At 42.5% G+C, this 26902-nt stretch overlaps 1 protein-coding gene, 1 long non-coding RNA gene and 1 pseudogene across 3 annotated transcripts in view; 2 read left to right on the top strand and 1 right to left on the bottom strand.

Moving 5' to 3' along the window:
- LOC147365807 (uncharacterized) overlaps window positions 1-17962 on the bottom strand; it is an 83031-nt gene extending 65069 nt beyond the window's left edge. The window contains exon 1 of the long non-coding RNA XR_015132802.1: window positions 17418-17962. This is a non-coding gene — a long non-coding RNA (uncharacterized LOC147365807). The remainder of the gene's footprint in view (window positions 1-17417) is intronic.
- Window positions 3006-4291, top strand: LOC147365808 (TBC1 domain family member 7 pseudogene; annotated as a pseudogene). The gene has a single exon (XR_015132801.1). The product of XR_015132801.1 is annotated as a TBC1 domain family member 7 pseudogene (transcript).
- Window positions 17963-19992: 2030 nt separating the features above from the next.
- Window positions 19993-26089, top strand: MARCKS (myristoylated alanine rich protein kinase C substrate). Its single transcript, XM_086317221.1, has 2 exons — window positions 19993-20637; window positions 22438-26089. The coding sequence occupies exons 1-2, from the start codon at window positions 20536-20538 to the stop codon at window positions 23335-23337; spliced, it is 1002 nt and encodes a 333-aa protein (XP_086173347.1). The 5' UTR covers window positions 19993-20535; the 3' UTR covers window positions 23338-26089.
- Window positions 26090-26902: the final 813 nt, after the last annotated feature.

Raw genomic sequence — 26902 nt, 5'->3', positions numbered from 1 at the left:
CATGTTCAAATGTGAGAGCTGCACTTCATAAAGGTTGAGTGCTGAAGAACTGATGCTTTCGAACTGTGGGGCTGGAGAAGACTGGAGAGTCCCTTGGACTGTAAGGAGATCAAACCAGTCAATCCTAAAGGAAATCAACACTGAATATTCATTGGAAGGGCTGATGCTGAACCAGAAGCTGAAGCTCCAATACTTTGGCTACCTGATGGGAAAAACCAACATACTGTAAAAGATCCTGATGCTGTGAAAGACTGAAGGCAAGAGGAGAAGGGGATGACAGAGGATGAGATGGTTGGATGATGTCATCGACTCAACAGACATGAGTTTGAGCAAACTCTAGGAGATAGTGATGGACAGGGAAGCCTGGCGTGCTGCAGTCCATGGGGTCACAACACAACTTAGCAACTGAACAACAATGACAGTTGGCTCTCAGGTATTCATGTGTGTTCCCCATCCATGAATTTAACCAACCAGGGATCACACACTAAGTTTAAGATCTGCAGTTGGCTGAGTCCACAGATGAGGAATCTTCAGATACAGGAGGGCAGACTGTGGAACTACAGCCTCAAGGGATTTTGATATCCAAGGCTGGTCCTGGATACAAACTTAGGCATACACTATGGGAGGACTGTATACACAAATCCAACCTTTAAAGCTGACCTTGGATAGACATGATCTATTAATAAAAGTCCATAATTTTTCCATGAGGATGCAGTAACTCCAGGGAGCTACCACTGCCACATGATGCTCTGGTGCAGTGATGCTCTGGGGCAGACATCAACTCTGAATCACATGATACTGGTGGCTCTGCATAGCAAGAACACAATTTGAACCTGATGTCCAATCTTCCATGAAGTTCTAAAGTTCTTGCTCTGAAAGGGAAAGGGCATTTTTAAACTCAGTTTCCAGGCCCCTGGAGCACATTCGCTGCTTATTTTCAGAGTGATCTAAGCAAAATCGGGTCAAGCTTTCCATGCCTTGGTATCTATTCTATTGCTGAAATGATACCAGTGCTTGTCTCACAGAGCCTGGACCCAAAGCTAATTTTATGTGATTGTAAAATTATTAACTGCTACACCAGAGAGAGTTTATGATGCTTCCTACCTCCTGGTATACACATTTTACATTTTGAAATCATGATGATGATGATAATTACAGCAAGGACCGTAGTTTGTTATAAATTATCTCTTTTTAATATTTTCTCAAAACTGGAGGAAAAAGCAAAACTTCAGAAATTAAATTTGCATATGGATAAGAAGAAAAACCCAGGACATAAATAAATTATTAAGAGATTGCTGATAACAAAATTTTTAATTAGCACTCAGGGAAAAAAGAAAGAGAGAAAACCCGGAAAAACTCATTATTCTATCTGTACTTTCTATAAGAAGGGTGGGATTAAAAAAAAGTCTAATGCGAATTTTTCAAATTGCTGTTTATTCTGGCATCTCTCTGCTGTCTCTCCCAGCTAGGTCTCAGATAAAGAGACGTCCCAGAGAAGAGGGCAAAATGATGACTTACATTAAACAGCGCTGGTTTGCAGGATATTTCAGGAAAAGCATAGATTAAGAAAAGATAGTTATAAAAAAAATAAAATGTGGAGATACAGTATTTGCTTAATCATGTAAAAGTCTAAATGCTAATTAAAATTAATATTAATTGAGAAATACAATCTCACCTCCCTCATGAGAGCACCTGACTTGCTGGAAGAAAAAGACAACTACCAATTCTATTGCCTTCCAGCACCTTCTCTAGTCTCTAAAGTCAGCTTCTCTCAGAATTCCTGAAGGAATTCTGCACAAGGGAAAAGTGAAGATATGGGTTAACTACAAGTCCTTATTTAAACAAGTTCTTAGTAACAGCTCTGTGATTCCCCCTTATTCCAAGATGAAACAGAATCCCCACATTTACCATTTATCTAGTGCTTACCAAGTCCCAGACTATTAAATGTACTACCTCAATACATTCCTCTTATCTCCTGCCTATTTTCATTCTGATGCCAACAAAAAACCTCTCACAAAGTACAATTTAAAACAGTAATACATTAACAATTCTTTCAGTTCAGTTCAGTCACTCAGTCATGTCCGACTCTTTTGTGACCCAATGGACTGCAGCACGCCAGGCCTCCCTGTCCATTACCAACTCCTGGAGCTTACTCAAACTCATGTCCATTGAGTCTGTGATGCCATCCAACCATCGCATCCTCTGTTGTCCCCTTCTCTTCCTGCCCTTAATCTTTTCCAGCATCAGGGTCTTTTCAAATCAGTCAGTTCTTCACATCAGGTGGCCAAAGTCTTGGAGTTTCAGCTTCAGCATCAGTCCTTCCAGTGAATATTCAGGACTGATTTCCTTTAGGATAGACTAGTTGGATCTCCTTGAAGTCCAAGGGACTCTTAGGAGTCTTCTCCAACACCACAGTTCAAAAGCATCAATTCTTCAGCACTCAGCTTTCTTTATAGTCCAGTTCTCACATCAATACATGACTACTGAAACAACCACAGCCTTGACTAGACAGACCTTTGTTGGCAAAGTAATATTTCTGCTTTTTAATACACTGTCTAGATTGGCCATAACTTTTCTTCCAAGGAGTAAGCGTCTTTTAATTCCATGGCTGCAATCACCATCTGCAGGGATTTTGGAGCCCAAATAATTAAAGTCTGCCACTGTTTCCACGGTTTCTCCACTATTTGCCATGAGTGATGAGACCAGATGCCTTGATCTTTGTTTTCTGAATGCTGAGTTTTAAGCCAACTTTTTCACTCTCCTCTTTCACTTTCATCAAGAGGCCCTTTAGTTCTTCACTTTCTGCCATGAGGGTGGTGTCCTCTGCATATCTGAGGTTATTTATATTTCTCCCAGCAATCTTGATTCCAGCTTGTGCTTCCTCCAGCCCAGCGTTTCTCATGATGTACTCTGCATAGAAGTTAAATAAGCACAGTGACAATAAACAGCCTTGACGTACTCCTTTTCCTATTTGGAACCAGTCTGTTGTTCCAACAACTCTTTAAGATACAAATTTTTATCCCTTTCTTGCGAAGGGCTCAGAGAACCTATCAACTGTTGAAGGTCATTACATAGCTACTAATTGATTGCACCTGAAACTGAACCCATGTCCTGAAATACTGGAGTTCCACTATACCACAGCGAATTCATCCCAAGAGTGGCATACTCTCTGAAGACAAGTATTAATTTTACAGACAACCAAAAGATATTAAGAAGTGGCAAGATATTAAGAAACATGACTGAGGACTCCCAGAGAAACTTTCGTTCAGTATATTATGAAAAAGTGGGGTTTCGTGGAGTTGAAGAGAAGAAATCATTAGAAATTCTCCTAAAAGATGACCGTCTCGATATCGAGAAACTTTGTACTTTCAGTCAGAGGTTCCCTCTCCCATCCATGTACCGTGCGTTGGTCTGGAAGGTGTTACTCGGAATCTTGCCTCCGCACCACGAGTCGCACGTCCAGGTGATGATGTATCGCAAGGAGCAGTACTCTGATGTCCTTCACGCCTTGAAAGTCATCCGCTTCGTCAGTGATGCCACCCCTCAGAGTGAAGTCTATCTCTACATGCACCGCTTAGAGTCTGGGAAGTTGCCTCGAAGTCCCTCGTTTCCACTGGAGCCAGAAGATGAAGTATTTCTTGCCATCGCGAAGGCCATGGAAGAGATGGTGGAAGACAGTGTCGACTGTTACTGGATCACGCGATGCTTCGTGAACCAGCTGAACAGCAAGTACCGGGACACTCTGCCCCAGCTGCCAAAGGCTTTTGAACAATACCTGAATCTGGAAGATAGCCGACTGCTGAGTCACCTGAAGGCCTGCTGTGCAGTGTCCACACTTCCCTAAGAGCTGTGGTTCAAGAAGTGCTTTGCCGGGTGCTTGCCCGAGTCCAGCTTACAGAGGATTTGGGATAAAGTTGTAAGTGGATCCTGTAAGATACTAGTTTTTGTAGCTGTGGAAATTCTTTTAACCTTTAAAATAAAAGTAATGGCGCTGAACAGTGCAGAGAAGATAACGAAGTTTCTGGAAAACATCCCCCAGGACAGCTCGGACGCGATCGTGAGCAAGGCCATCGACTTATGGCACAAACACTGCGGGACGCCGGTCCACTCTGCCTGAACTTCCCGACGTTGTGGACAGCAGCCAGGCCTGCTCAGCGCCTTTTCTTCCCCCTTGGGACGTGACCTACTGAATTGATAATGGGGTTCTTGCTTTGGTGCTCGAAGTGTAATTGCTTTTCCAGTAAAATTGCTTAAGATAAAAAAAAAAAATAAAAAAAAAAAAAAAAAAAAAGAAGTGGCAAGAGTACATAGAAGAACTGTACAAAAAAGATCTTCATGACTCAGATAATCATGGTGTGATCATTCACACTCACCTAGAGCCAGACATCCTGGAATGTGAGGTCAAGTGGGCCTCAGGAAGCCTCACTACAAACAAAGCTAGTGGAGATAATGGAATTCCAGGTGAGCTATTTCAAATCCTGAAAGATGATGCTGTGAAAGTGCTGCACTCAATATGCCAGCACATTTGGAAAACTCAGCAGTGGCCACAGGACTGAAAAAGGTCAGTTTTCATCCCAATCCCAAAGAAAGGCAATGCCAAAGAATGCTTAAACTACTGCACAATTGTACTCATCTCACACGCTAGTAAAGTAATGCTCAAAATTCTCCAAGCCAGGATTCAGCAGTACATGTACCGTGAACTTCCAGATGTTCAAGCTGGTTTTAGAAAAGGCAGAGGAACCAGAGATCAAATTGCCAACATCCGCTGGATGATCGGAAAAGAGAGTTCCAGAAAAACATCTATTTCTGCTTTATTGACTATGCCAAAGCCTTTGACTGTGTGGATCACAATAAACTGTGGAAAATTCTGAAAGAGATGGGAGTACCAGACCACCTGACCTGCCTCTTGAGAAACCTATATGCAGGTCAGGAAGCAACAATTAGAACTGGACATGGAACAACAGACTGGTTCCAAATAGGAAAAGGAGTATGTCAAGGCTGTTTATTGTTACCTTGCTTATTTAACTTCTATGCAGAGTACATCATGAGAAACGCTGGGCTGGAGGAAGCACAAGCTGGAATCAAGATTGCTGGGAGAAATATGAATAATCTCAGATATGCAGATGACACCACCTTTACAGCAGAAAGTGAAGAAGAACTAAAGAGCCTCTTGATGAAAGTGAAAGAGAAGAGTGAAAAAGTTGGCTTAAAGCTCAACATTCAGAAAACTAAGATTATGGCAGCTGGTCCCATCACTTCATGGCAATTAGATGGGGAAACAGTGGAAACAGTGGCAGACTATTTTTTTAGACTCCAAAATCATGGTAGATGGTGATTGCAGCCATGGAATTAAAAGACGCTTACTCCTTGGAAGGAAAGTTATTACCAACCTAGACAGCATATTAAGAAGCAGAGACATTACTTTGTTAACAAAGGTCCAGAAACCAAAACCAGAAACCACTGGTTTCTCCAGTGGTCATGTATGGATGTCAGAGAAGGCAATGGCAACCCAGTCCAGTACTCTTGCCTGGAAAATCCCATGGATGGAGGAGCCTGGTAGGCTTCAGTCCATGGGATCACTAGGAGTCAGACTGAGCTACTTCATTTTCACTTTTCACTTTCATGCATTGGAGAAGGAAATAGCAACCCACTCCAGTATTCTTGCCTGGAGAATCCAAAGGACCAGGGAGCCTGGTGGGCTGCCTTCTATGGAGTCGCACAGAGTCGGACACGACTGAAGCGCTTAGCAGCAGCAGCATGTATGGATGTCAGAGTTGGACTATAAAGAAAACTGAGCACCAAAGAATTGGTGTTTTTGAACTATGGCGTTGGAGAAGACTCTTGAGAGTCCCTTGGACTGCAAGGATATCCAACTTGTCCATCCCAAAGGAAATCAGTCCTGAATATTCATTGGAAGGACTGATGTTGAAGATGAAACTCCAATACTTTGGCCACCTGATGCGAAGGGATGACTCATTCAAAAAGACCCTGATGCTGGGAAAGATTGAGGGCAGGAGAAGGGGACAACAGAGGATGAGATGGTTGGATGGCATCACCGACTCAATGGACATGGGTATAGGTGGAACTCCGGGAGTTGGTGATGGACAGGGAGCCTGGCGTGCTGTGATTCATGGGGTTGCAAAGAGTCAGACACGACTGAGTGACTGAAGTGAACTGAACTGAAAAGCACAGTGAATAAAATTATACTTTACAAGTTAACTGAACACATTTTCAGGTACCTAGAAGATGTTAGTATTATTAAAGTGAGTGATCAAAGTGGGTAACACAGTTTATAATAATAAAAATTATCATCATAAAACACAATTATAAAGTACTGAAGCAGTTTCTTGTGTGGTTCACGAGGCCCAACCAAAGAGGAATGTTCCCCAAATTGATCTGAAGATTGGCATTTGTCTGATGGGTGTTCTGATAAAGTGATCATTTCAAAGTATAGTTGCTTGTTTCTATAAGTGTGGATATGGTGGCAATGAAAATCAATGTTCTCAACTTCCTATTTTACCCCATGCATAGTCACTCACTATAATAGTTATATGTGATATATAATATATAATTCAAATTTAAATAATATATGATGTAACATATATATTTATACAGTGACATAAACTACATCTTAATGTGTTTCAGAGTCATTCTCAAGACTCATTAACAACTTAAAAAAATAAGTTGAAAGATACAGACATAATAATATTTACCTATCTGGTGTCAAATAATTTTTCACTGTTTTCTCCCATTAAATTGAATGAATCAAATAAATATCAAATTATTATTAAAAAAACAATGTCTAAAATAATAGTTTTTTGCTTATTATGAGATACTCTCAAGACACCACATTATAACAACATGAATTTTGTCAACTCAAAATTGCAGATATCTTTTCCCTTCTAATGAAAAGAATACAAATATAGGGAGAGAAAAGCCAGCCTTCAGAATGGGAGAAAATGATAGCAAGCAAAGCAACTGACAAAGAATTAATGTCAAAAATATTCAAGCAGCTCCTGCAGCTTAATTCCAGAAAAATAAATGACTCAGTCAAAAAATGGGCCAAAGAACTAAACAGACATTTCTCCAAAGAAGACATACAGATGACTAACAAACATGAAAAGATGCTCAACATCACTCATTTTCAGAGAAATGCAAATCAAAACCACAATGAGGTACCATCTCACGCCAGTCAGAATGGCTGCTATCCAAAAGTCTACAAGCCATAAATGCTGGAGAGGGTATGGAGAAAAGGGAACCCTCTTACACTGTTGGTGGGAATGCAAACTAGTACACCCACTATGGAGAACAATGTGGAGATTTCTTAAAAAACTGGAAATAGAACTGCCATACGACCCAGCAACCCCACTCCTGGGCATACACACCGAGGAAACCAGAATTGAGAGAGACACGTGTACCCTAATGTTCATCCCAGCACTGTTTACAACAGCCAGGACATGGAAGCAACCTAGATGTCCATCAGCAGATGAATGGATAAGAAAACTGTGGTACATATACACAATGGAGTATTACTCAGCCATTAAAAAGAATACATTTGAATCAGTTCTAATGAGGTGGATGAAACTGGAGCCTATTATACAGAGTGACATAAGTCAGAAAGAAAAACACCAGTACAGTATACTAATGCATATATATTGAATTTAGGAAGATGGTAATGATGATTCTATATGCGAGACAGCAAAAGAGACACAGATGTAAAGAACAGTCTTTTAGACTCTGTGGGAGAAGGCAAGGGTGGGATGATTTGAGAGAACACCATTGAAATATGTGTATTATCATATGTGAAACAGATCTCCAGTCCAGGTTCGATGCATGAGACAAGGTGCTCAGGGCCAGTGCACTGGGATGACCCTGAGGGATGGGATGGGGAGGGAGAGGGGAGAGGGGTTCAGGATGAGGAACACATGTACACCCATGGTGGATTCATGTCAATGTATGGCAAAACCACACAATACTGTAAAGTAATTAGCCTCCAATTAAAAATATAGGGAGAATTATTACCTGTTTTAGTCAATTAATGGACATTGTATAGTTTAAATTCACTAAAAGTACTTAGGACATTTAAAAAACAATGCAGATAAAAAAAAAAAAAAAGAGATCCAGCCAAGGAAATTAAGTGTCAGTGTGAGAAAAAGAAATGTTACATACAAAATTTTTTCATGAAGAATGAAAAACTGGTCTTGTCCACATAATCAGAAGGCAATGTCTATGATTTTTTTTTAGCTGCTGTTTTCTCTTCTCCTCCTCTCAGGGGGACATTTTACCCCTTCTGGTGGCATAGACTGCCCTACAAAGGGGAGAAACTAGCAATGAGGTAATTTAGGCAGATGCCTTAAATATCTTGACATCAGTTTTACCACGTATTGAGAAAATATGAAAGATGTTTGAAAGGAAAAAAAATCAACATAACTTGAGAAAGATGATCTATGGAGTATTCTGAGTTTCAATAAATTATACAATGAAAATCCCAGTACTTTCCTTGTTATAGAATTATTTTTATAAAGTCTAATGAATAGTAATTTATTAATAGTAAATAATAGTAATAGTCAACATAAGAAAACTGTGTTCAAAATGTTAAAGAAAGATAGTAGAGATGGAAAGAGAAGTTTATGGGCTGACTAAACACGTAAAAGCTTCAGGTTTTGTTTTAGATGGTTAGTTTGTTTTAGTTTTTTCTTTTTTTTATTTTAACTTTTTATTTTGTATTGTGGTATAGCCAATTACAACGTTGTGATAATTTCAGGTGAACAGGAAAGGGACTCAGACATACATACATACATAACATGGAACCAGTAGTTTTAGTTTTTAATTCTAATTGGTAGCAGACTAGTTTGATCATACTGAATCTTGAAGGCGGTCTTACATATGGTTCTATTCTTAGCCTGGAAAGTGAAGGAGAGGAATAAGTCAAAATGTCAAGAAAACCAAAGAAATCCTTTCATAATGTGATGCTGGTTTAGGTGGGAAAATGATAACCTGAGTTTGAGGGAGTGGTGAGAAATACCCACAGCAACGCCCAGATCAGTAAAGATATAGCAGAAAATACAGATCTGGAATGTGGGGTAGCAGTTAGGACAGGAATTTCTGATTTTAACATCACTAGCATAGAAGTAATATTTGAAGCAATGAGAATAAAACTCAAAATCAATTGAAATGTGGCATGATTCTCTTTTTATTAAGTTATTAAGGTGGAATGGGAGCGGAAAAATGCTACACAAGGGCAGAGACAGCAGGAAGAGCCATTGAGACAGTCCCTGCCTGTCCCAGCCGACCACAAGATACTGGCGGTGTGAGCAGCCATATGTAGAACTTCAGGCAAATTATTCAGCTCTCTTATAACTGGGAATTAACTGATGCCTGAATTTACTGTGAGTATCAAATGAAATATACGTAATACTGCTTTACATTTTAAAACCTATTGTACAACCAAAGAGGCTTCCCAGGTGACACAATGGAAAGAATCTGCCTGCCAATGCAGGAGATACAGGACACATGGGTAGGATCCCTGGGTCAGGAAGATCCCCTGGAGGAGGAAATGCAACCCATTCCAGTATTCTTGCCTGGAAAATTCCATGGACAGAGGGGCCTGGCGGGGGGCCACAGTCCATGGGATCGCAAGCAGTCAGACACAACTGAGCTACGCAGCACATACAACCAAAATGTACATCAAATTTCAACTGCAGACTTAATGGAAGAATACCCCATTCTTATCACCCCTACATTCTCTGTTACAATTTTCTTTCTTCCCAGGAATGCTCACAGACTTCCCACAGTGGTGCTGTGAAGGTCTGCACCTTCTCATCTCTGGTCTCAGCTCCCAGACACATCTCATATCTTGATTTCCTTCCCAACAGTAACTTCCTCTCTTGAGTTCTACATTCTATTTTACCTACATTCCAACGGCTTCACTCTGCCCTCACCCAGACTCACATTTTTGTCTCCAGAAAAGATAAAGGTAAGTTCTGAGTGCAACTTAACCATGTTTTAATTTAATTATACCAGTATCTACTCTGCAATAACTATATTATGGATAAAGTTTCTAAGGATGGTGCCAGGTTCAAGAATCCGATCTTTCAGATTCTGAGTGAGTGTGTGTGTGTGTGTGTGTGTGTGTGTGATTTTTTGAATACTAATTCTCATTTTATACCTGGCCCTAAGTATTTCTCTCACAATGGATAAATGAACTTGAATGCCTTTTAGTTAATTTTTAGTGTCTCTTGGGCATTTTTATAACTTCCAGGAGAACTGGAAACATCCCATAAAATTCTTACTCTAATACAGCATGGTATCCAGGGAAACAGTGCCAGAAGCTTTGGAACCACCAAGAGCTGGATTCACAATCCAATCCAGCCCAGACCACTTATAAGCAACAAAAATCTGAGCTTATTATGTAACCTCTGGGGATTCGGTGAGCTATCATAGGCAGAGTGCTATTATCCAGTGCCTGGTGTAAAGTAGAAACTTAATAAATACCAGCTGAGCAAATGAATGTCAGCATCCTTCCCAATCATTCCATCAGAAAGCCCAACAGAGCACTGAAGACACTGAAATGTCCATTACACAGAGGGGGTCTTACAGAGGTCTGGTTTAGTAGTAGCTTAATAAAAACTTGTCAATTTATTGATTGCAACAAGTGATTTCTAAAGGTTAACATATCATTTTTTAAAGACGCCATTATTATTTGTAATAAAGATATTTAATATAATTTTATAATTTAATTTCTTGAGCCATAGAATAGTTTAAGTATCTCATTCTAGCCAGGGATTTAATCTACTTTTTAATATCAGAAAGTATTTATGTCTTTAAAATAACAATGAAAAACTAACCTTTACATGGTTCCTATGCTATCACACTGAAGAGTCAACTTTTTTCCATGTGAATTTTCTACTGTCCCTTCTGGCTAACTAGTTAATTAGATAACTCTGTAAGACTAGGAACCTGATCCTTTTAATGTTAACTTTGATTGCTTTTCTTTATTTACTTGCCTGTTTCTCTCTCCCTTCTAACTCAGGTCTTTCAAAAGCTGACATGGAAAGTTTTCAGCCTGTCCCTTGAAGGGTAAATACTGCAACTTCTAGGGAATGCTACTGTAGATAAGCTTTGATTCAAAATTTCTGGAAAAAACTTTTTTCTTTAAAATTTTGTTTTCTTCCTTTTTTTTCTTTAATCTTTCTATCACCTAGAATGTATCTTACCCTTCGGTAAGTTTTTCAAATATAAAAAATCTTGCTAAGTTAATCAATATGCCTGAAGAGCAGTAATCAGAAACATACTCAAGCTTCCAGTGGTTTTGTAGTAATCACCTAAGTATCTGGAGGGGATCTAACATTCCAGAAACTTCATTCCTTTTGTAGGTGTGTTAATCCTTGAGTCTTCAGATCAGATAACCAGTGATGCTGATATTTCCCAACCATGAAAGAAATCTTTCTATTTGAGTGTTATTGGATAGTTAATAAAGAACACAAAAGCAAAGTTTAACGTTTCAGTACACGCTGGTAAGCTGGTAAGTCGCTTCAGTCGTGTCCGACTCTGTGCGACCCCATAGATGACAGCCCACGAGGCTCCGCCGTCCCTGGGATTCTCCAGGCAAGAACACTGGAGTAGGTTGCCATTTCCTTCTCCAATGCATGAAAGTGAAAAGTGAAAGTGACCAGGCTCCTCCGTCCATGGGATTTTCCAGGCAAGGGTACTGGAATGGGATGCCATCGCCTTCTCCATTCAGTACATGGTACCTATTAAAAAATTAATGAAGCCCCTACTATGAGATTCCATTGTGCTATTACTATCATTTGAAATTTTATTAGATTCCTAAAATCATATAGCCCTCAACAGACAATGGTTAACATAGTAGTTGAATTTCACTTTCCAAATCTTACTGAACATCAATTTCCAAATCTGTAAAATGGGGATAATTATTCAAGTCCATGGGTCTGCTGTACGGGTGAAATAGAAGCCTAGCACAAGCTCACACAGTACAGTACCTAGTGCCTAGTAGGTTCTCTTCCCTACTCCATTCTGTTTATACATATCTGTACAAAACCATACAGGATTAACTGAAATAGAGCTTTATAAAAGCAGTCAGTTTAATCTATATTTTTGTGCAGATACTGATGGTATAGGCATCATACAATTAGTAGCAGCACTATTCCCAATGGCCAAGACGTGGAAACAACATAAATGCCCATCAACAGATGAATGGATAGTGATGTGGTACATATATACAACGGGATACTATTCAACCATAAAAAGAACGAAATAATGCCATTTGCAGCAACCTGGATGCAACTAGAGAATATCATACTAAGTAAAGTTAAGTCAGAAAGACAAATGCCACATGATATCACTTATATGTGCAATCTAAACTATGACACAAATGAACCTATCTATGAAACAGAAACAGAATCAGGGACACAGAGAATAGACTCGTGTTTGCCAAGGGGGTGGCAAGGCTGGAGAGGGTTGCATTGTGAGTTTGACATTAGAAGATGCAAACTGGTACATACAGAATGGATAAACAACAAGGGGCTATACCATACAGCACAGGAGACTATATTCAATAGCCTGTGATAAACCATACAAGAAAGAATATGAAAAAGGCTGTGTGTGTGTGTGTGTGTGTGTGTGTGTATAACAGAGTCACTTTGCTATAGAGCAGTAAGTGACACAGCACTGTAAATCAACTATAATTTTGAAAAATTGGGTATAAGCTGGGAAAGTGAATAGCTGGTAATCTTAAAGAGGATTGTAATAAATATGACTATTCAGTTAAGAGTTTGTATGAGGGCTTCCTTGGTGGCTCAGTGGTACAGAAGGCCAATGCAAGAGACAGAGATTTGATCCCTGATCTAGGAAGTTACTACATGCCACAGAGCAGCTAAGCCCGTGTGCCACAACTATTGAGCCTACGCTCTAGACTCCAGGAGTCTCAACTACTGAAGCCCACACGCCCTAGAGCCTGTGCTCTGCAACAAAAGAAGCCACCACAACAAGAAGCCCGCTCACCACAACTAGAGTAGCCCCTGCTCGTTGCAACTAGGCAGAGTCTGCATGCAGCAACAAAGACCCAGTACAGCCAAAATTAAATAATTTTAAGAGTTTATACCAAGAGAGAAACTCTGATATACTGAGTAATCATCATCGGGATTTATCAACATCAAATGGGCACTCATTATTGCTTTAAAATCTTACTATACCCAAAAGTCTCAATCTTGTGCTTCCCAATTACTATTTTCTACCTTCTGTAACATAATCAAACTCAAACTTCTCTTCTTCACCCTTAGCTGATGAATTTCAAAGGCAAGTAAAAACCATCAGAAGGAAAACCTCTCATCTTCCTGGGAGTCAGTCTTGACCATCCTCTTCTGTCACAGGAAAGGAGCAAAGTCTTTCAAAATTCAGTATTTCAGCATGTGCCCTACATCTCCATCCCCTCCTTCATTCTTAGAGGTCTCATTCCATTCATTATTCCTTTTCAATGTTATACTGGTTACATTTCCCTTTTACTGGATTAATTTTCAGAGCAGTCAACTTTGCTCTATTATCTTCCATCCAAGTCAACCCAAATCCAAACAAAAAATATTCTATCATCCCATTACAGCTACTTCCCTGTCTATCTACACCCTCTACCCAGTCAAACTTCATAAAGAAGGGACTATTTATATTGTCATCTTCTTTACCTCCTATTAACTGTTCAACATATTAAATCTGGATTCCACTTTCAACGTAAGATAAAAACTGCTCTGCAGCCCGTAACTAGTAACTTCTATATTCTGCATACAGAACACTGTTTCGTAACCAGCAACAACCAATGGAAACTTTTCAGTCTTTTATTTGACTTCTCAACAGCATTTGACAAAACTAACCACTCCCTGAGACACTGTCTTCACTGATTTCCCAGACCCCACACTCTTCTGGTTTTCTGTCTCCTTAGAGGTTCCTTCTCAGTCTTCTTTGCCAGCTAGCCTCCTTTTCTACCCAGCCTCACTCTCTTTGTTTTTACTGTTCAATTATTTTATTACTTTGTTAAATTATGCTATGCTTTATTAAGGTATAACTGACAAATATCTACCCAGCCTCTTAAGGCAGAAGGTATTTAGGGTGTGCTTCTGCACTCTCTTGGTGTACTTTCATGACTTGGCTTCAGAAAGTATTTACATATGGAATGATCACATATCTCTATTTACATTCCAAACCAAACTCTGAGCTCCAGACTCTTACATCTGCACACTTAACTCTTCCACTAGGATATTTTAAAGGCATCCAAAAACATGTCCAAACCAATCTCTTGACCTTCCCCCCAAATCCATTTGAACTCTTCCCTCCTCGGGGGCTTTCCTCCATCTGAACACAACCCTCCACCTCTTTACCAGGCTAAAGCCTACTTATACCTAAAGGTTTCCTCTTTAGGTTTCCTACTTTAAAGTGGCCTTCTTAAACCCAAATTTTCCTTCAGAGCACATGTTATTATTTATAATTACTTACCTATTTGTGATCTTTTTGTTTAATTTTTACTTCTCTTGTTAGGTTAGAAGCACCTTATCAATTCCCTCACTTCTTCAAATCTGCTCACAGTTTATCTTCTCAGCAAGCAAGGCCTTTCCTGCCCTCCTATATAGAATTCAAACCCTGCACTCACATCCCCCTTACTTTGTTCCAGACCCACCCCCTTCCCAACACTTAATGTACTGCTAGTTTTCCATATAATCTGCTTGTTGTTATTGTTCAGTTGCTAAGTCATGTCCAACTCTTTGCAACCCCATGGACTGCAGCACATCAGGCTTCCCTGTTCTTCACTACCTCCCAGTTTGCTCACTGATACCATCCAACAATCTCATCCTCTGTCACCCTCTTCCTGCCCTCACTCTTTCCCAGCATTAGGGTCTTTTCCAATGAGTCAGCCCTTCCCATCAGGTGACCAGAGAATTGGAGCTTCAGCCTCAGTCCTTCCAATGAATATGCAGGTTGATTTCTTTTAGGATTGACTGGTTTGATCTCCTTGCTCTCCAAGGGACTCTCAAAAGTACTCCATAGCACCACAATTTGAAGGTATCAATTCTTCAGTGCCCAGCCTTCTTTATGATCCAACTCTCACATCTGTATATGACTACTGGGAAAAAACCTAGCTTTGACTATGTAGACCTTTGTTAGCAAAGTGAAGTCTCTGTCTTATAGTAACACTGTCTAGGGTTGTCACAGCTTTTCTTTCAGGAGCAAGTGTCTTTTAATTTCATGACTGCAGTCACCATCCGCAGTGATTTTGAAGTCCAAGAAAATAAAATGTGTCATTGTTTCCACTTTTCCCCCCATCTATTTGCCGTGAAGTGATGGAACAGGCTGCCATGATGTTAGTTTTCTGAATGCTGAGTATCAACCTAGCTTTTTCACTCTTTTCTTTCACTGGAGAGTGAGTGAGTGAGTGAGTGAGTGAAGTTGCTCAGTCGTGTCCGACTCTGCGACCCCATGGACTGTAGCCTACCAGGCTCCTCCCTCCATGGGATTCTCCGGGCAAAGAGCACTGGAGTGGGTTGCCATTTCCTTCTCCAGGGGATCTTCCTGACCCAGGGATCGAACCCGGGTCTCCCGCATTCCAGGCAGATGCTTTAACCTCTGAGCCACCAGGGAAGCCCACTGAAGGGAATCGCAAACTATTCCAGTATTCTTGCTTCAAGAACCCAATGAACAGTGTGAAAAGGTAAAAAGATAAACTGCTTATTTATATTTGTTAAATTTTGTTTTTCTCCCTAGTCTAAAATGTAAGCTCCATAAAGATTTCTTGTCTCTTTTGTTCACTGATGTTTCACATGCCTAGCACGTGATAGGAATTCAAAAAATACCTATTGAATGAATGAGAGGCTGTGTCTGCTCTGCTCCATGCTATACTCCAAACTAATCAACTTATGTGGAATTAAAGTTCAGATAATATAAAATCTGAGATGAAAAATGGAGCATAACACCATAAATACAGTGGGATCTTGTATTTTCTGAATGAATGAATGCTGAATGAATGTCAAATGAAAAAGGTATATTTAATTTGGAATCTAGAAAGTGCCACACATAATCCCATCCTTTGTTCTCTTTCTTCATATTCTAAGAAGTTTTAAGACATAATAATGTGAAATGGAAGTTACAAGTGAGGACAGACATGTTCATCCTCTTCCCTGGCGTCAGGGGTGTCAGCTGAATGTCTAGCACCTTCCAGGTACTCAGCAGGAACTGAATTAAGTAATTCGGGAATGAATAAGCAACCTACCAATAAATCTGTGCCATCAAAAGAAGGTAAGCACCAGAAGTAATGGAAGAAGCTGGAGACTTGGAATCATCAAGGCAGTGAACTCTATTCCTGGTTCTGCCAACTGACAATATCTGTTAAGAGAAGAGATGAAACTAGATAGTCCACTTCCTCTAAAGCAGACTATCTACTAAAATGCAAGCTCCTTGGGAATTCCTTGGCAGTACAGAGTCAGATTATAAAGAAAGCTGAGTGCCAAAGGATTAATGCTTTCCGACTGTGGTGCTAGTGAACTCTTGAAAGTCTCTTGGAGAGCAAGAAGATCAAACCAGTCAATCCCAAAGGAAATAAACCCTGAATATTCATTGGAAGGACTGATGCTGAAGCTGAAGCTCTAATACTTTGGCCACCTGATGCGAAGAACTGACTCACTGGAAAAGACCCTGATGCTGGGAAAGATTGAGGGCAGGAGAAGTGGCCTACAGAGAATGAGATGCTTGGATGGCATCATGGACACAATGGACATGAGTTTGAGCAAACTCAGGGAAATAGTGAAGGACAGGGAAGCCTAGCGTTCCACAGTCCATGGGGTCACAAAGAGTTGGAAATGACTTAGCAACTCAACAACAACAAAACCAGTGGTTAGGACTCTGTCCTTCCACTACAGGGAGCAAGGGAACAAGGATTCAGTAAGTTGTGAGGAACAAGAACCTGCAAGCAGCGACGGCATGGGAAGTAAGCACCTTGAGGCTAGGAACTTCGTCTCTCTTGTTCACTAGTGAGAAAACAAGGCCTACATCAATATGTGCGGCATACAGTAGTCCCTCAAGAATCTGTGGAACCATTTCTAAAAATTCCTTCTACTGCTAACATAAGGGGAAAAAATAACTTTGAGATATCTTAAATAAAATAAAGCGTTCTTCTTCTAGAGAAAACTATATACAGATCGTTAACATCTTAGAAATATCCTAGTGTGTGCTTTAAAAATGCAAATAAAGAATTTGTACTCCTGGTGAGTTGGTTACCAGTTTTACATTTTCACTATGACCACTTGGGTTCCTTAGTCTTATTTATATAAATAATTTTTTTTTTTTTAACTTAAAGGTGTTTTTGAAACATTTAGCTCTGGGTGTGTGAACACCGAACTCCTGAGGAACTGTGTACTTACATTGTACAACTTCCTACCGGTTTCAGTCTTGTTTGGCAGTCCTTCCCAGCCATTATGTAGTTTCCGAGACAGAGCGACCTCTTCCCATTTTCCAGCCCTTCCTTCCCCACCCATCCTCCGCCTTCACCCCCTCGAGCATTCTAAGCTTCCCCCCCACCCTACCCCCCGTCTGGCCCAATGCCGGGGGAGTCTGAGGCGACACTGGCGCAGCCCTCAGCAACCGCCACCCCCGGCAGCGTCCCGCAAGCTGCCTCCCCCGCCAGTTACTGGGGCCTGTCGGCTTTCCAACCTGCGCTAGAAATGCGCTTTCCTATCTAAAGAAAACTCTTTTCCACACTAAGTTACCCGACCGCTCCAGGCGAGGGAATCTACGTGTTTACACTTGTTTTCTAGCCCCGGTGCAGCTGAGGGAATTGATTGGCTCCGTCGCACTCGCTACGCTCGGGGTCCCCGCACGCCCCGCCTGGGCCCCGCCCCCTCGCGCGGCCATCTGCTTCGCTGTCTGTCTCCCTGTCTCTCGCTCAGCACCTCTTTCCCTTCTACCACCTCCCTGCCCACCCTCTCGCCGGCTCCGCCCCTTCCCCCTCCCCCCGCCCTGGGCTCCGAATCTTCCCCGGCCGTTGTCAAGGAGACAAGCAGATACTAGGCAAATAGGCATTCGAGAAAGAAAAGGGGGGAAAGCTACACGGCAGCCTGGTAACAAAGGAGCAATAAAAGCAGCCCCCAAATGGAGGGCTAAGAACGCGTCTGAAAAAAATTCGACAGCTAGCTAGCAACACCCCAAGTTTAACCAGGAGGGGGATGCAGAAGAAAGGGGCACGATTCACGTTGGGGGTGGGTGGATATCAACGGTTTAAAAGAGCTATTGAGAATCGCCTGGATGGTGGTTTTTGAATCAACCAGTTTGCTTTTCGAGTTGGAACTCCGCTATTACAAGGGATTCGTATCCATCGCGGCAGCTGGGGTCCTGGGTCAGGCCAGCGGGCTCCCTTAAGGGTGATAACATGTTTGGCAAGATACACCTCGACGGAAACGCCTTAACGTCGGCTCTGGGGAGTATGACTTCGTGATGGAATAATGATGCATCTGAAGTAGTGGACAGTGAGAAGACTAAGCTTGTAAAGATCTGCAACTTGGTGACTTTCAAAGCAATACTTGAACAAAGAGTTATTGGCTTGAACCAACCGTCTTTTTCACTCTAGAGTGTGACCCATTTCCCTACAATGAGCAGAAAAATAAAACTGTTTGAGAATTCAGAGCCAGCACCAGGAGAAATGAACCATTCTTTCGACTGCTTCTCACCTCCATAAACGAAAGGTTATTCTTTTCAGGATCACTAAATGTAAACGAAAAAAGGTAGTCTGATTTGGACACGAGTGAAAACTTTGGGAGCAAAAATGTAGGTGGTAGGAGAATGCTTATAAGAGTATGTGTAAGTGTGTGTATCCTTGATTTTTGCCCCTACCTTCTCCCCCTCCATTATTTAAATCAGCGCGCTGTCTTTCACGCACAAATAGCGTCTGGTATTTCCGCGACAAGAGATGCAGTTGGAGATACCCTGGGTTTCCTTATAGAAGCTTTTTCTCTAACCCAAGTTAGGCTTGGAGCGTTCATGGATCTTGGTATTTCTCAATATGTAATTTCTCCTTAGAAATTGTAATAATCAATCCGGTTTTTCAGAATTTTATCGCTGCTGCCTCCTTCATTCTAGGAGCCCACTCGCTTGCTTGCACATTCACACACGTTCAGAAAAAAGAGAGTCCATCTGATCCTGGCAGCAGACTGAAAAAGATTCATAGCGACGCGAATCGCATCCCGACTGTAAATATGGATTCGCACACTCTAGACTGTCTCATTTCACCATAGAGGAAAACCGTCATTTCATACAGTGATAAAATGCAAGCCTTTTCGATCTTTTGTTCATGATTCTCACTTTATAATGTTGTGTGTGTCGGGGGGGGTGGTAATCACTAATAAGGGATGGGGGAGGGGCGAGGGTTGATGAGCGCAGAGGCCAATCTCAAAATATTTTATTTCACGTCAATGTGGAATAGAGAAGGGAGTGTGGCTTCGTCTGCTTGCTGGTTTTGCGTTTTCCACATCTGGCCTACAGACCTAATTCTAACTCGCAATCTCTTTTGATGAAATTCGATCTTCTTGGTTTAAATACCTTTCAATTTGGGGCGAATTCACATTTGCAACAGTTAGAAGAACAAACCCTGTGCAAGATCTGTGAAACCTATATAGAACAGACATAGAAAACATGCTGCACCCAAATCCCAACCATTGTCTAAAAAACTTGCGTACATACACACACATACACATAAACACACGGAAAGATGGGGGAGGGGAGGGAGTGGAAGGAGACAGACACGGTTATAGACCGACTAGAGCCAAAGCGAGTCAAGTTAACGCTTTCTCCGCCCTCATCCACAAGTACCCGCCCCCCCGCGTTAATTAATTACAAACAAAGCAAGCCAATCCAGTACTGCATTATTATTTTCAAGCAGAAGGAGGCGAAAGGCAGGTATTTTTTAATTGATTTATTTATTTGAAGGACATTAATTCTCCGTCTGAGGCTGATTTTCAAACCGTTTGCAAAGCGCGGCTCCATTGTTCGCCGGGAGCGCAGGCCCCACCCCCTGCTTTGTGTGCGGCGCGCGGATTGGCCGGCGAGCGCGGGGGCCGCGTCAGCGCCCGCGAGCCCATTCATCTGTGCACTTGGGCGTTGGACCCCGCATCTTATTAGCAACCAGGGAGATTTCTCCATTTTCCTCTTGTCTACAGTGCGGCTACAAATCTGGGATTTTTTTATTACTTCTTTTTTTTAAAAAACTACACTTGGGCTCCTTTTTTTGTGCTCGACTTTTCCACCCTTTTCCCCTCCCTCCTGCGCTGCTGCTTTTTGATCTCTACGACTAAAATTTTTTTATCCGGCGTGTATTTAATCGGTTCTGTTCTGTCCTCTTCACCACCCCCACTCCCCCCTCCCTCCGGTGTGTGTGCTGCTGCCGCCGCTGCTGCTGCCGCTGCTGCTGCCGCTTGCCCCGTCGTTACACCAACCCGAAGCTCTTTGTTCCCCCCTTGGATCTGTTGAGTTTCTTTGTTGAAGACCAGCATGGGTGCCCAGTTCTCCAAGACCGCCGCGAAGGGAGAAGCCACCGCGGAGAGGCCCGGGGAGGCGGCTGTGGCCTCGTCGCCTTCTAAAGCGAATGGGCAGGTAAATTCTACCTGTGGTTCTGGTCATTTATTTGGTGTCTTTCTCTAATCCCGGCCCTTCCCCTTCCCTCCTTGGTCGTGCCCGAGGCGCATTCGGCGGAGAGAAGCGTGGCCAGATTCCAGTCTGAAAGTTGAATGGAAAGCGATAGCCAAATTGTCAATTTCTCATAGGTGGGGTCTCCTCTGACTCCCAAAGTAATGGTTCCCAGAGAATCCTGGCGAATTCTTGTGTAGACGGGAGGAAAGAAGTGATAAATCGTTTAAAATGGCGTGTTTGGAGCTTGGCAGAACCTGACTAGCTAGGTGCTACCCCCACCCCCACCCCCAGCCAGGTTACATTTGTGCTTGGTGGGCACAAAGGTGTTTTGGTGGCTGTCTGTTGTCGAGACTGGGTCGCCTTCAGGATTTCTGGTGTGATTGTATGTGTGTGGGTAGAGAAGGGTGGGGGGAGCGCAGTAGGGATGGCGGTGAAGAAAGGCTGAGGAGGGAAGGAGAGCTGTCTTATTGTAAACCGAGGTGGCGTGACCTGGGTTCTTGGAAAGGTTGCTGGGTGGCTGGAGGTGGGCAGGTTTCACTACCTTTCGATGGGCTTTTCTCACTGTTCTAAGTCTTTATTCGTAGTTGTCTGTGGAATTAACACACCCATCTGACTTTTAAATGGTCTCCCTAGGGTGGGAAGACTGTGGGTCCTTGAAGAACCTGTCCAGATGGTCAACAGGAGGCAGTTCGTGTGTTTCAGTCGAGATTGTTGGTGTGCGTGGCGCCTGGACCACTGCGGGGGCTGCCCCGGCGCTGCCCGAATCCAGGCAGATGGCCACAGTTGGGTGGGCGCGAGAGGTCGGCCAAGGGTGGCTGCTTCACAAACACCGGGCAATCACCACGCCTCTTTTCCTAGAGCAGAGACCGTGTTGCTTCGCCTGCCCTAACCTAATAGGAAAGGCAGGCTCTGCCAAGAGGCTTTGAACCCGTTAAAAATGCAAAATGAGCCGCCGGGGCGCGCCCGGGCTTCTCAGAATCACAGGCAAAGGTGGGCGTGGAAGCAGAGACAAGACCTCTGAAATAATGGTTTTCCCCCTGCCTTGTTGGTTTTATGCCGACCAGGATGCCACCTGAGCTTTGTTTGCGGACTCTGGGCTGCGCTATCCGGGCTCGGGGGCGCCTCGGCCAGCGGGCAGGGCCCGACCGGGTAGGGCGGGGTGGCGGGGCGGCCCCGCCCCTCCGCGCCTGCCTGCGCCAAGGTCAGCTGGTGGAGGCGCAGCGCCCCCTGCCGACCCCAGGTCTTGGGGCGTAGGGCCTTCGCGCGCGCAGTCTATGCGCTTCGGGCTGGAACGCTGGGATCCCCCCTGGGAGTTCTTGGTGTTTTGAAGAGGCCTTTGGAGTTTAGGGAGAAAAGGGGACGTGTAACCTAGGCACAGATCACTGGCTCTGGTACTGTGTCTGTGTCTCCTTCCAACGGGCGTTTGGTGTATCATTTATTATAGGACTCTTATCCTAAAGCCCATGAGGCGAAGGTTGGAATGGGTTACCCTTTGCTTTCCACGTTTCGGTCTCTGCCCTCTTAAGGCCTCGGAATTTGTTGCGTGGTCAAGGCCCCCGCAGTGCCTTTAGGCACCCCAAACACCACTGCCCCAGGTCTTCGAGGAACTCTCGTCGGGGCATCCAACCCCGTCTCCCCAAAAGGGAGAGGATCTGCAAAACCTGAGGGGCCCGGAGGGACGGTGGACCCTCCCGGTCCAGAAGTGGGGGCGGGGATGACAGGCCCGGGCCCCCTCAGTGACCTCCCGCTTTCTCTGCCCCGCAGGAAAATGGCCACGTGAAGGTAAACGGCGATGCTTCTCCCGCGGCCGCCGAGCCCGGCGCCAAGGAGGAGCTGCAGGCCAACGGCAGCGCCCCGGCGGCCGACAAGGAGGAGCCCGCGGCCGCCGGGAGTGGGGCAGCGTCGCCTGCCGCGGCCGAGAAAGATGAGCCGGCCGCCGCTGCCCCCGACGCCGGGGCCAGCCCCGTGGAGAAGGAGGCCCCCGTGGAGGGCGAGGCCGCCGAGCCCGGCTCACCCACGGCCGCCGAGGGGGAGGCCGCCTCTGCCGCCTCCTCGACGTCTTCGCCGAAGGCTGAGGACGGGGCCACGCCCTCGCCCAGCAACGAGACCCCGAAAAAAAAAAAGAAGCGCTTTTCCTTCAAGAAGTCTTTCAAGCTGAGCGGCTTCTCCTTCAAGAAGAACAAGAAGGAGGCAGGAGAGGGCGGTGAGGCCGAAGGGGCCGCCGGCGCCTCCGCCGAAGGCGGCAAGGACGAGGCCTCTGGGGGCGCCGCTGCGACCGCCGGCGAGGCGGGTGCGGCCCCCGGGGAGCCGACAGCGGCGCCAGGCGAGGAGGCGGCCGCGGGCGAGGAGGGGGCGGCGGGGGGCGACCCGCAGGAGGCCAAGCCCGAGGAGGCTGCCGTCGCGCCCGAGAAGCCGCCCGCCAGCGAGGAGGCTAAGGCCGTCGAGGAGCCCAGCAAGGCTGAAGAGAAGGCAGAAGAGGCTGGGGTCAGCGCGGCCGGCTGCGAGGCGCCCTCGGCCGCCGGGCCCGGCGTGCCCCCAGAGCAGGAGGCGGCCCCCGCTGAGGAGGCGGCGGCCGCCCCAGCGTCGTCAGCCTGCGCAGCCCCCTCACAGGAGGCCCAGCCCGAGTGCAGTCCAGAAGCGCCCCCAGCGGAGGCAGCCGAGTAAAAGGGCAAGATTTTTTGAGATAATCGAAGAACTTTTCTCCCCCCGTTTGTTTGTTGGAGTGGTGCCAGGTACTGGTTTTGGAGAACTTGTCTACAACCAGGGATTGATTTTAAAGATGTCTTTTTTTATTTTACTTTTTTTTAAACAACAAATTTTGTTTTTAACCCACTCCCCACAGATCCCATCTCAGATCATTCTGTTACCACCATTCCAACAGGTCGAGGAGAGCTTAAATACCTTCCTCTGCCTTGTTTCTCTTTTATTTTTATTTTTTGCATCAGTATTAATGTTTTTTGCATACTTTGCATCTTTATTCAAAATTGTAAACTTTCTTTGTCAATCTATGGACATGCCCATATATGAAGGAGATGGGTGGGTCAAAAAGGGATATCAGATGAAGTGATAGGGGCCACCATGGAGAAATTTAAGTGGTGCATAACATTGCCAAGATAATGTACCACTAGAAATGATGGTGTAAAGGCTTAGTCTTTTTTTTTTTTTTTTTAAGAAAAGTTATTACGATGTATTTTGTGAGGCAGGTTTACAACACTACAAGTCTTGACTAAGAAGGAAAGAGGAAAAAAAAAAAAACACCGATACCCAGATTTTTAAAAAGATCATAGTCTTAGGAGTTCATTTAAACCATAGGAACTTTTCACTTATCTCATGTTAGCTGTACCAGTCAGTGATTAAGTAGAACTACAAGTTGTATAGGCTTTATTGTTTATTGCTGGTTTATGACCTTAATAAAGTGTAATTATGTATTACCAGCAGGGTGTTTTTAACTGTGACTATTGTATAAAAACAAATCTTGATATCCAGAAGCACATGAAGTTTGCAACTTTCCACCCTGCCCATTTTTGTAAAACTGCAGTCATCTTGGACCTTTTAAACACAAATTTTAAACTCAACCAAGCTGTGATAAGTGGAATGGTTACTGTTTATACTGTGGTATGTTTTTGATTACAGCAGACAATGCTTTCTTTTCCAGTCGTCTTTGAGAATAAGGAAAAAATCTTCAGATGCAATGGTTTTGTGTAGCATCTTGTCTATCATGTTTTGTAAATACTGGAGAAGCTTTGACCAATTTGACTTAGAGATGGAATGTAACTTTGCTTACAAAAATTGCTATTAAACTCCTGCTTAAGGTGTTCTAATTTTCTGTGAGCACACTAAAAGCGAAAAATAAATGTGAATAAAATGTACAAATTTGTTGTGTTTCTTTATGTTCTGATAAAATACTGAGACTTTGAGGTCCTGGTTTCATTTTGAAAAAGATCTTGCATGCCATCAAGAGTAAATTTTTCTTGTGGTTTTTAATCTGAAGTTTTTCAAACTCGTAAATTTATAATCAGTAGTATCAGATTACGTACAGGAATATCTTACAACATTCCATGTCAAATCTGTTAACGTTTATCTGCATTTAGTTTTCTTTAAAAATTGGTTATTTTTATTGTAGTTATATATAGCATGTCAGGATGAATCATTTAATACAAAAGTGGTATGAACTGAAGACTATTTAAATGTCTTATGTGAAAATGTCATAAAATTACATTTTTTTTTGTCATGCGGATCCCAAAACAAATTTATACTGAGAATATATTCAATTCAAACTGGAGGTGGGTCATGAAAAGTGACCGAAAGTGTTTTAAAAACTGATGGTGTATTACCTGCCATTGTAATTGCTTAGTGCTTGGCTAATTTCCAAGTTATAGCTTAGAGTATGCATTATACTTTAGGAGAACAAGCTTAATGTAAAGAAGTAATGGTGATGAATGGACGATACTGTTGGTTTATGGGCCTTTGTACTTGCTTCAGTTCAATAGTTGCAAGCATTTTTTTTTTTTTTAATGAAAATAGTGTGTTAGTATCTTGTTATTCAAAGGAAAAGATAGAGAATAAAATTTCTTTGTATAGAAATAATTTACTAGTTAACTTTCTTTGCTCTTTACCACCCCATAACTGGATTTATTTTCTTCACTGAACCTTAAAAAACTGAATTTTAAGATAAATATGGCTATCAAATATTACTTCACTAAATGCAAAGAAAAGCATTTATGCATACCTGCTTTGCTGTTTTTGAGCAGTGTGCCTTGTAGGGTGAACCACGTTGGTAATAACTGAATGCCAGATCTTAAACTCATTAGAAAAATAACAAATTAGTTTCTGACATGTGCTTTTAATTGGAATAATGGATTATAAATAATAGTTCATGACCTCTTTACCAACACCCTCCCCACTAATAAAATCAAATAACACTTGGAAGAGTGTGTACTTTTAGTTGGGGTTCCTTGATCTTGGAGGACGTTTAAAAGTTAAAAGTCAAATACGGTAACCAAAGGACTGCTTTATGGGGTCTTCTACCTTACCAACTTTTCCTCAAATACCTACTTGGACAAGTACAGCACTTGGTATGTGGTAGGACTCAGAAAAAAAAATGGATTTTAAAAAGTAACCCTGAGTAGTCAAAAATACTATGTAGCCAACTATATTGCTAGGTCTGTTTTTTTTTAACAGCTGGAGTTTATTAAGATGCTTACTTTGATTTTAATCATTGCCTAAAACACTTTGGGTGGTATCAATGAAGTGGTGGATTTTCCACCAAATGATTAAGTGAAATTTGACATATATCTTTTCATCCAAAGTTTTGTACATCACATTGTTTTCTAATGGAGAAATGTTAATATGGCTTTTTGTATTACTAAAATAGCTTTGAGATTAAGGAAAAATAAATAACTTCTTGTACAGTTCAGTATTGTCTATTAAATCTGTATTGGCAGTGTGTATAATGGCATTTGCTATGGTTATAAAATAATTCCTCTGGATTATAATAATTATTTGATCCAATTCCTATTGCTTGTAAAATAAAGTTTTAACAGTTGATATAATCAAGCTTGCTAAAATAGGATTTTTTACAGATTTAACTATAAAATGCAAGTTTTAGAGAAAAATTTTACATCTTCAGTGTTGATGGTAAGTATAACTTATTCAGTTTAAGGAATTTAGAAGGTATGCTTGACATCATACGTAGGATATAAAATTAAATCCATTGAAAGTGAGTTACAATGCTCACAAGTCAAAAACTTTAATGATAGAACTTAATGTATTTGAGAAACAATGTAATTTATTTACATTTCCCCCTCATGGATATAAACAATAAACTTTTGCAATTAAGGTTAAGGATTTGGAGGAAGGGTTCCTTTTGCTTTTCTATATATCAGGTAGATCCAACTGGGAGGGGCATGTAGTTGAACATAGCCCAGTTAGCTTTGAAAATTAAAAAATTGGTTAAGTAACAGGGCTATTAGCTTTTATCTTTCCTTTAATTATTCACTTCCCCCTGTCCACTTTCCAGCTATATGAAAGAGCTTAAACCATGGTATAGCAAACAGAAATTTTAAAATGCTTTCAGTCTGTAAATGTGCCGGTCCCTGTTGGGGATTCAAGTTCTAGCACTCCTTTAAATTACACCCAACAATGCTATTTTAAAAATGGAAAATAAATACTTCTAAAAGGTGTGAATGCTAACCATATTTTATGTTCCTAAAAAAGTGATAAATTCTTG

The sequence above is a fragment of the Bos grunniens genome, chromosome 9 (genome assembly GCF_055505025.1).
Source record: "Bos grunniens cultivar Pamir isolate PY7600 chromosome 9, Bosgru_T2T1.0, whole genome shotgun sequence".
NCBI lineage: Eukaryota > Metazoa > Chordata > Mammalia > Artiodactyla > Bovidae > Bos > Bos grunniens.
Note: the sequence above shows the minus strand (reverse complement) of the source record. Positions and strands in the feature narration are given on the sequence as shown.

Bases quoted from the DNA above. Each gene is read 5' to 3' on its own strand.
- MARCKS (XM_086317221.1), top strand. From the start codon at position 20,536: ATGGGTGCCCAGTTCTCCAAGACCGCCGCGAAGGGAGAAGCCACCGCG. The intron at 20,638-22,437 runs GTAAATTCTACC...TCTGCCCCGCAG, and splicing joins CTTCTAAAGCGAATGGGCAG to GAAAATGGCCACGTGAAGGT.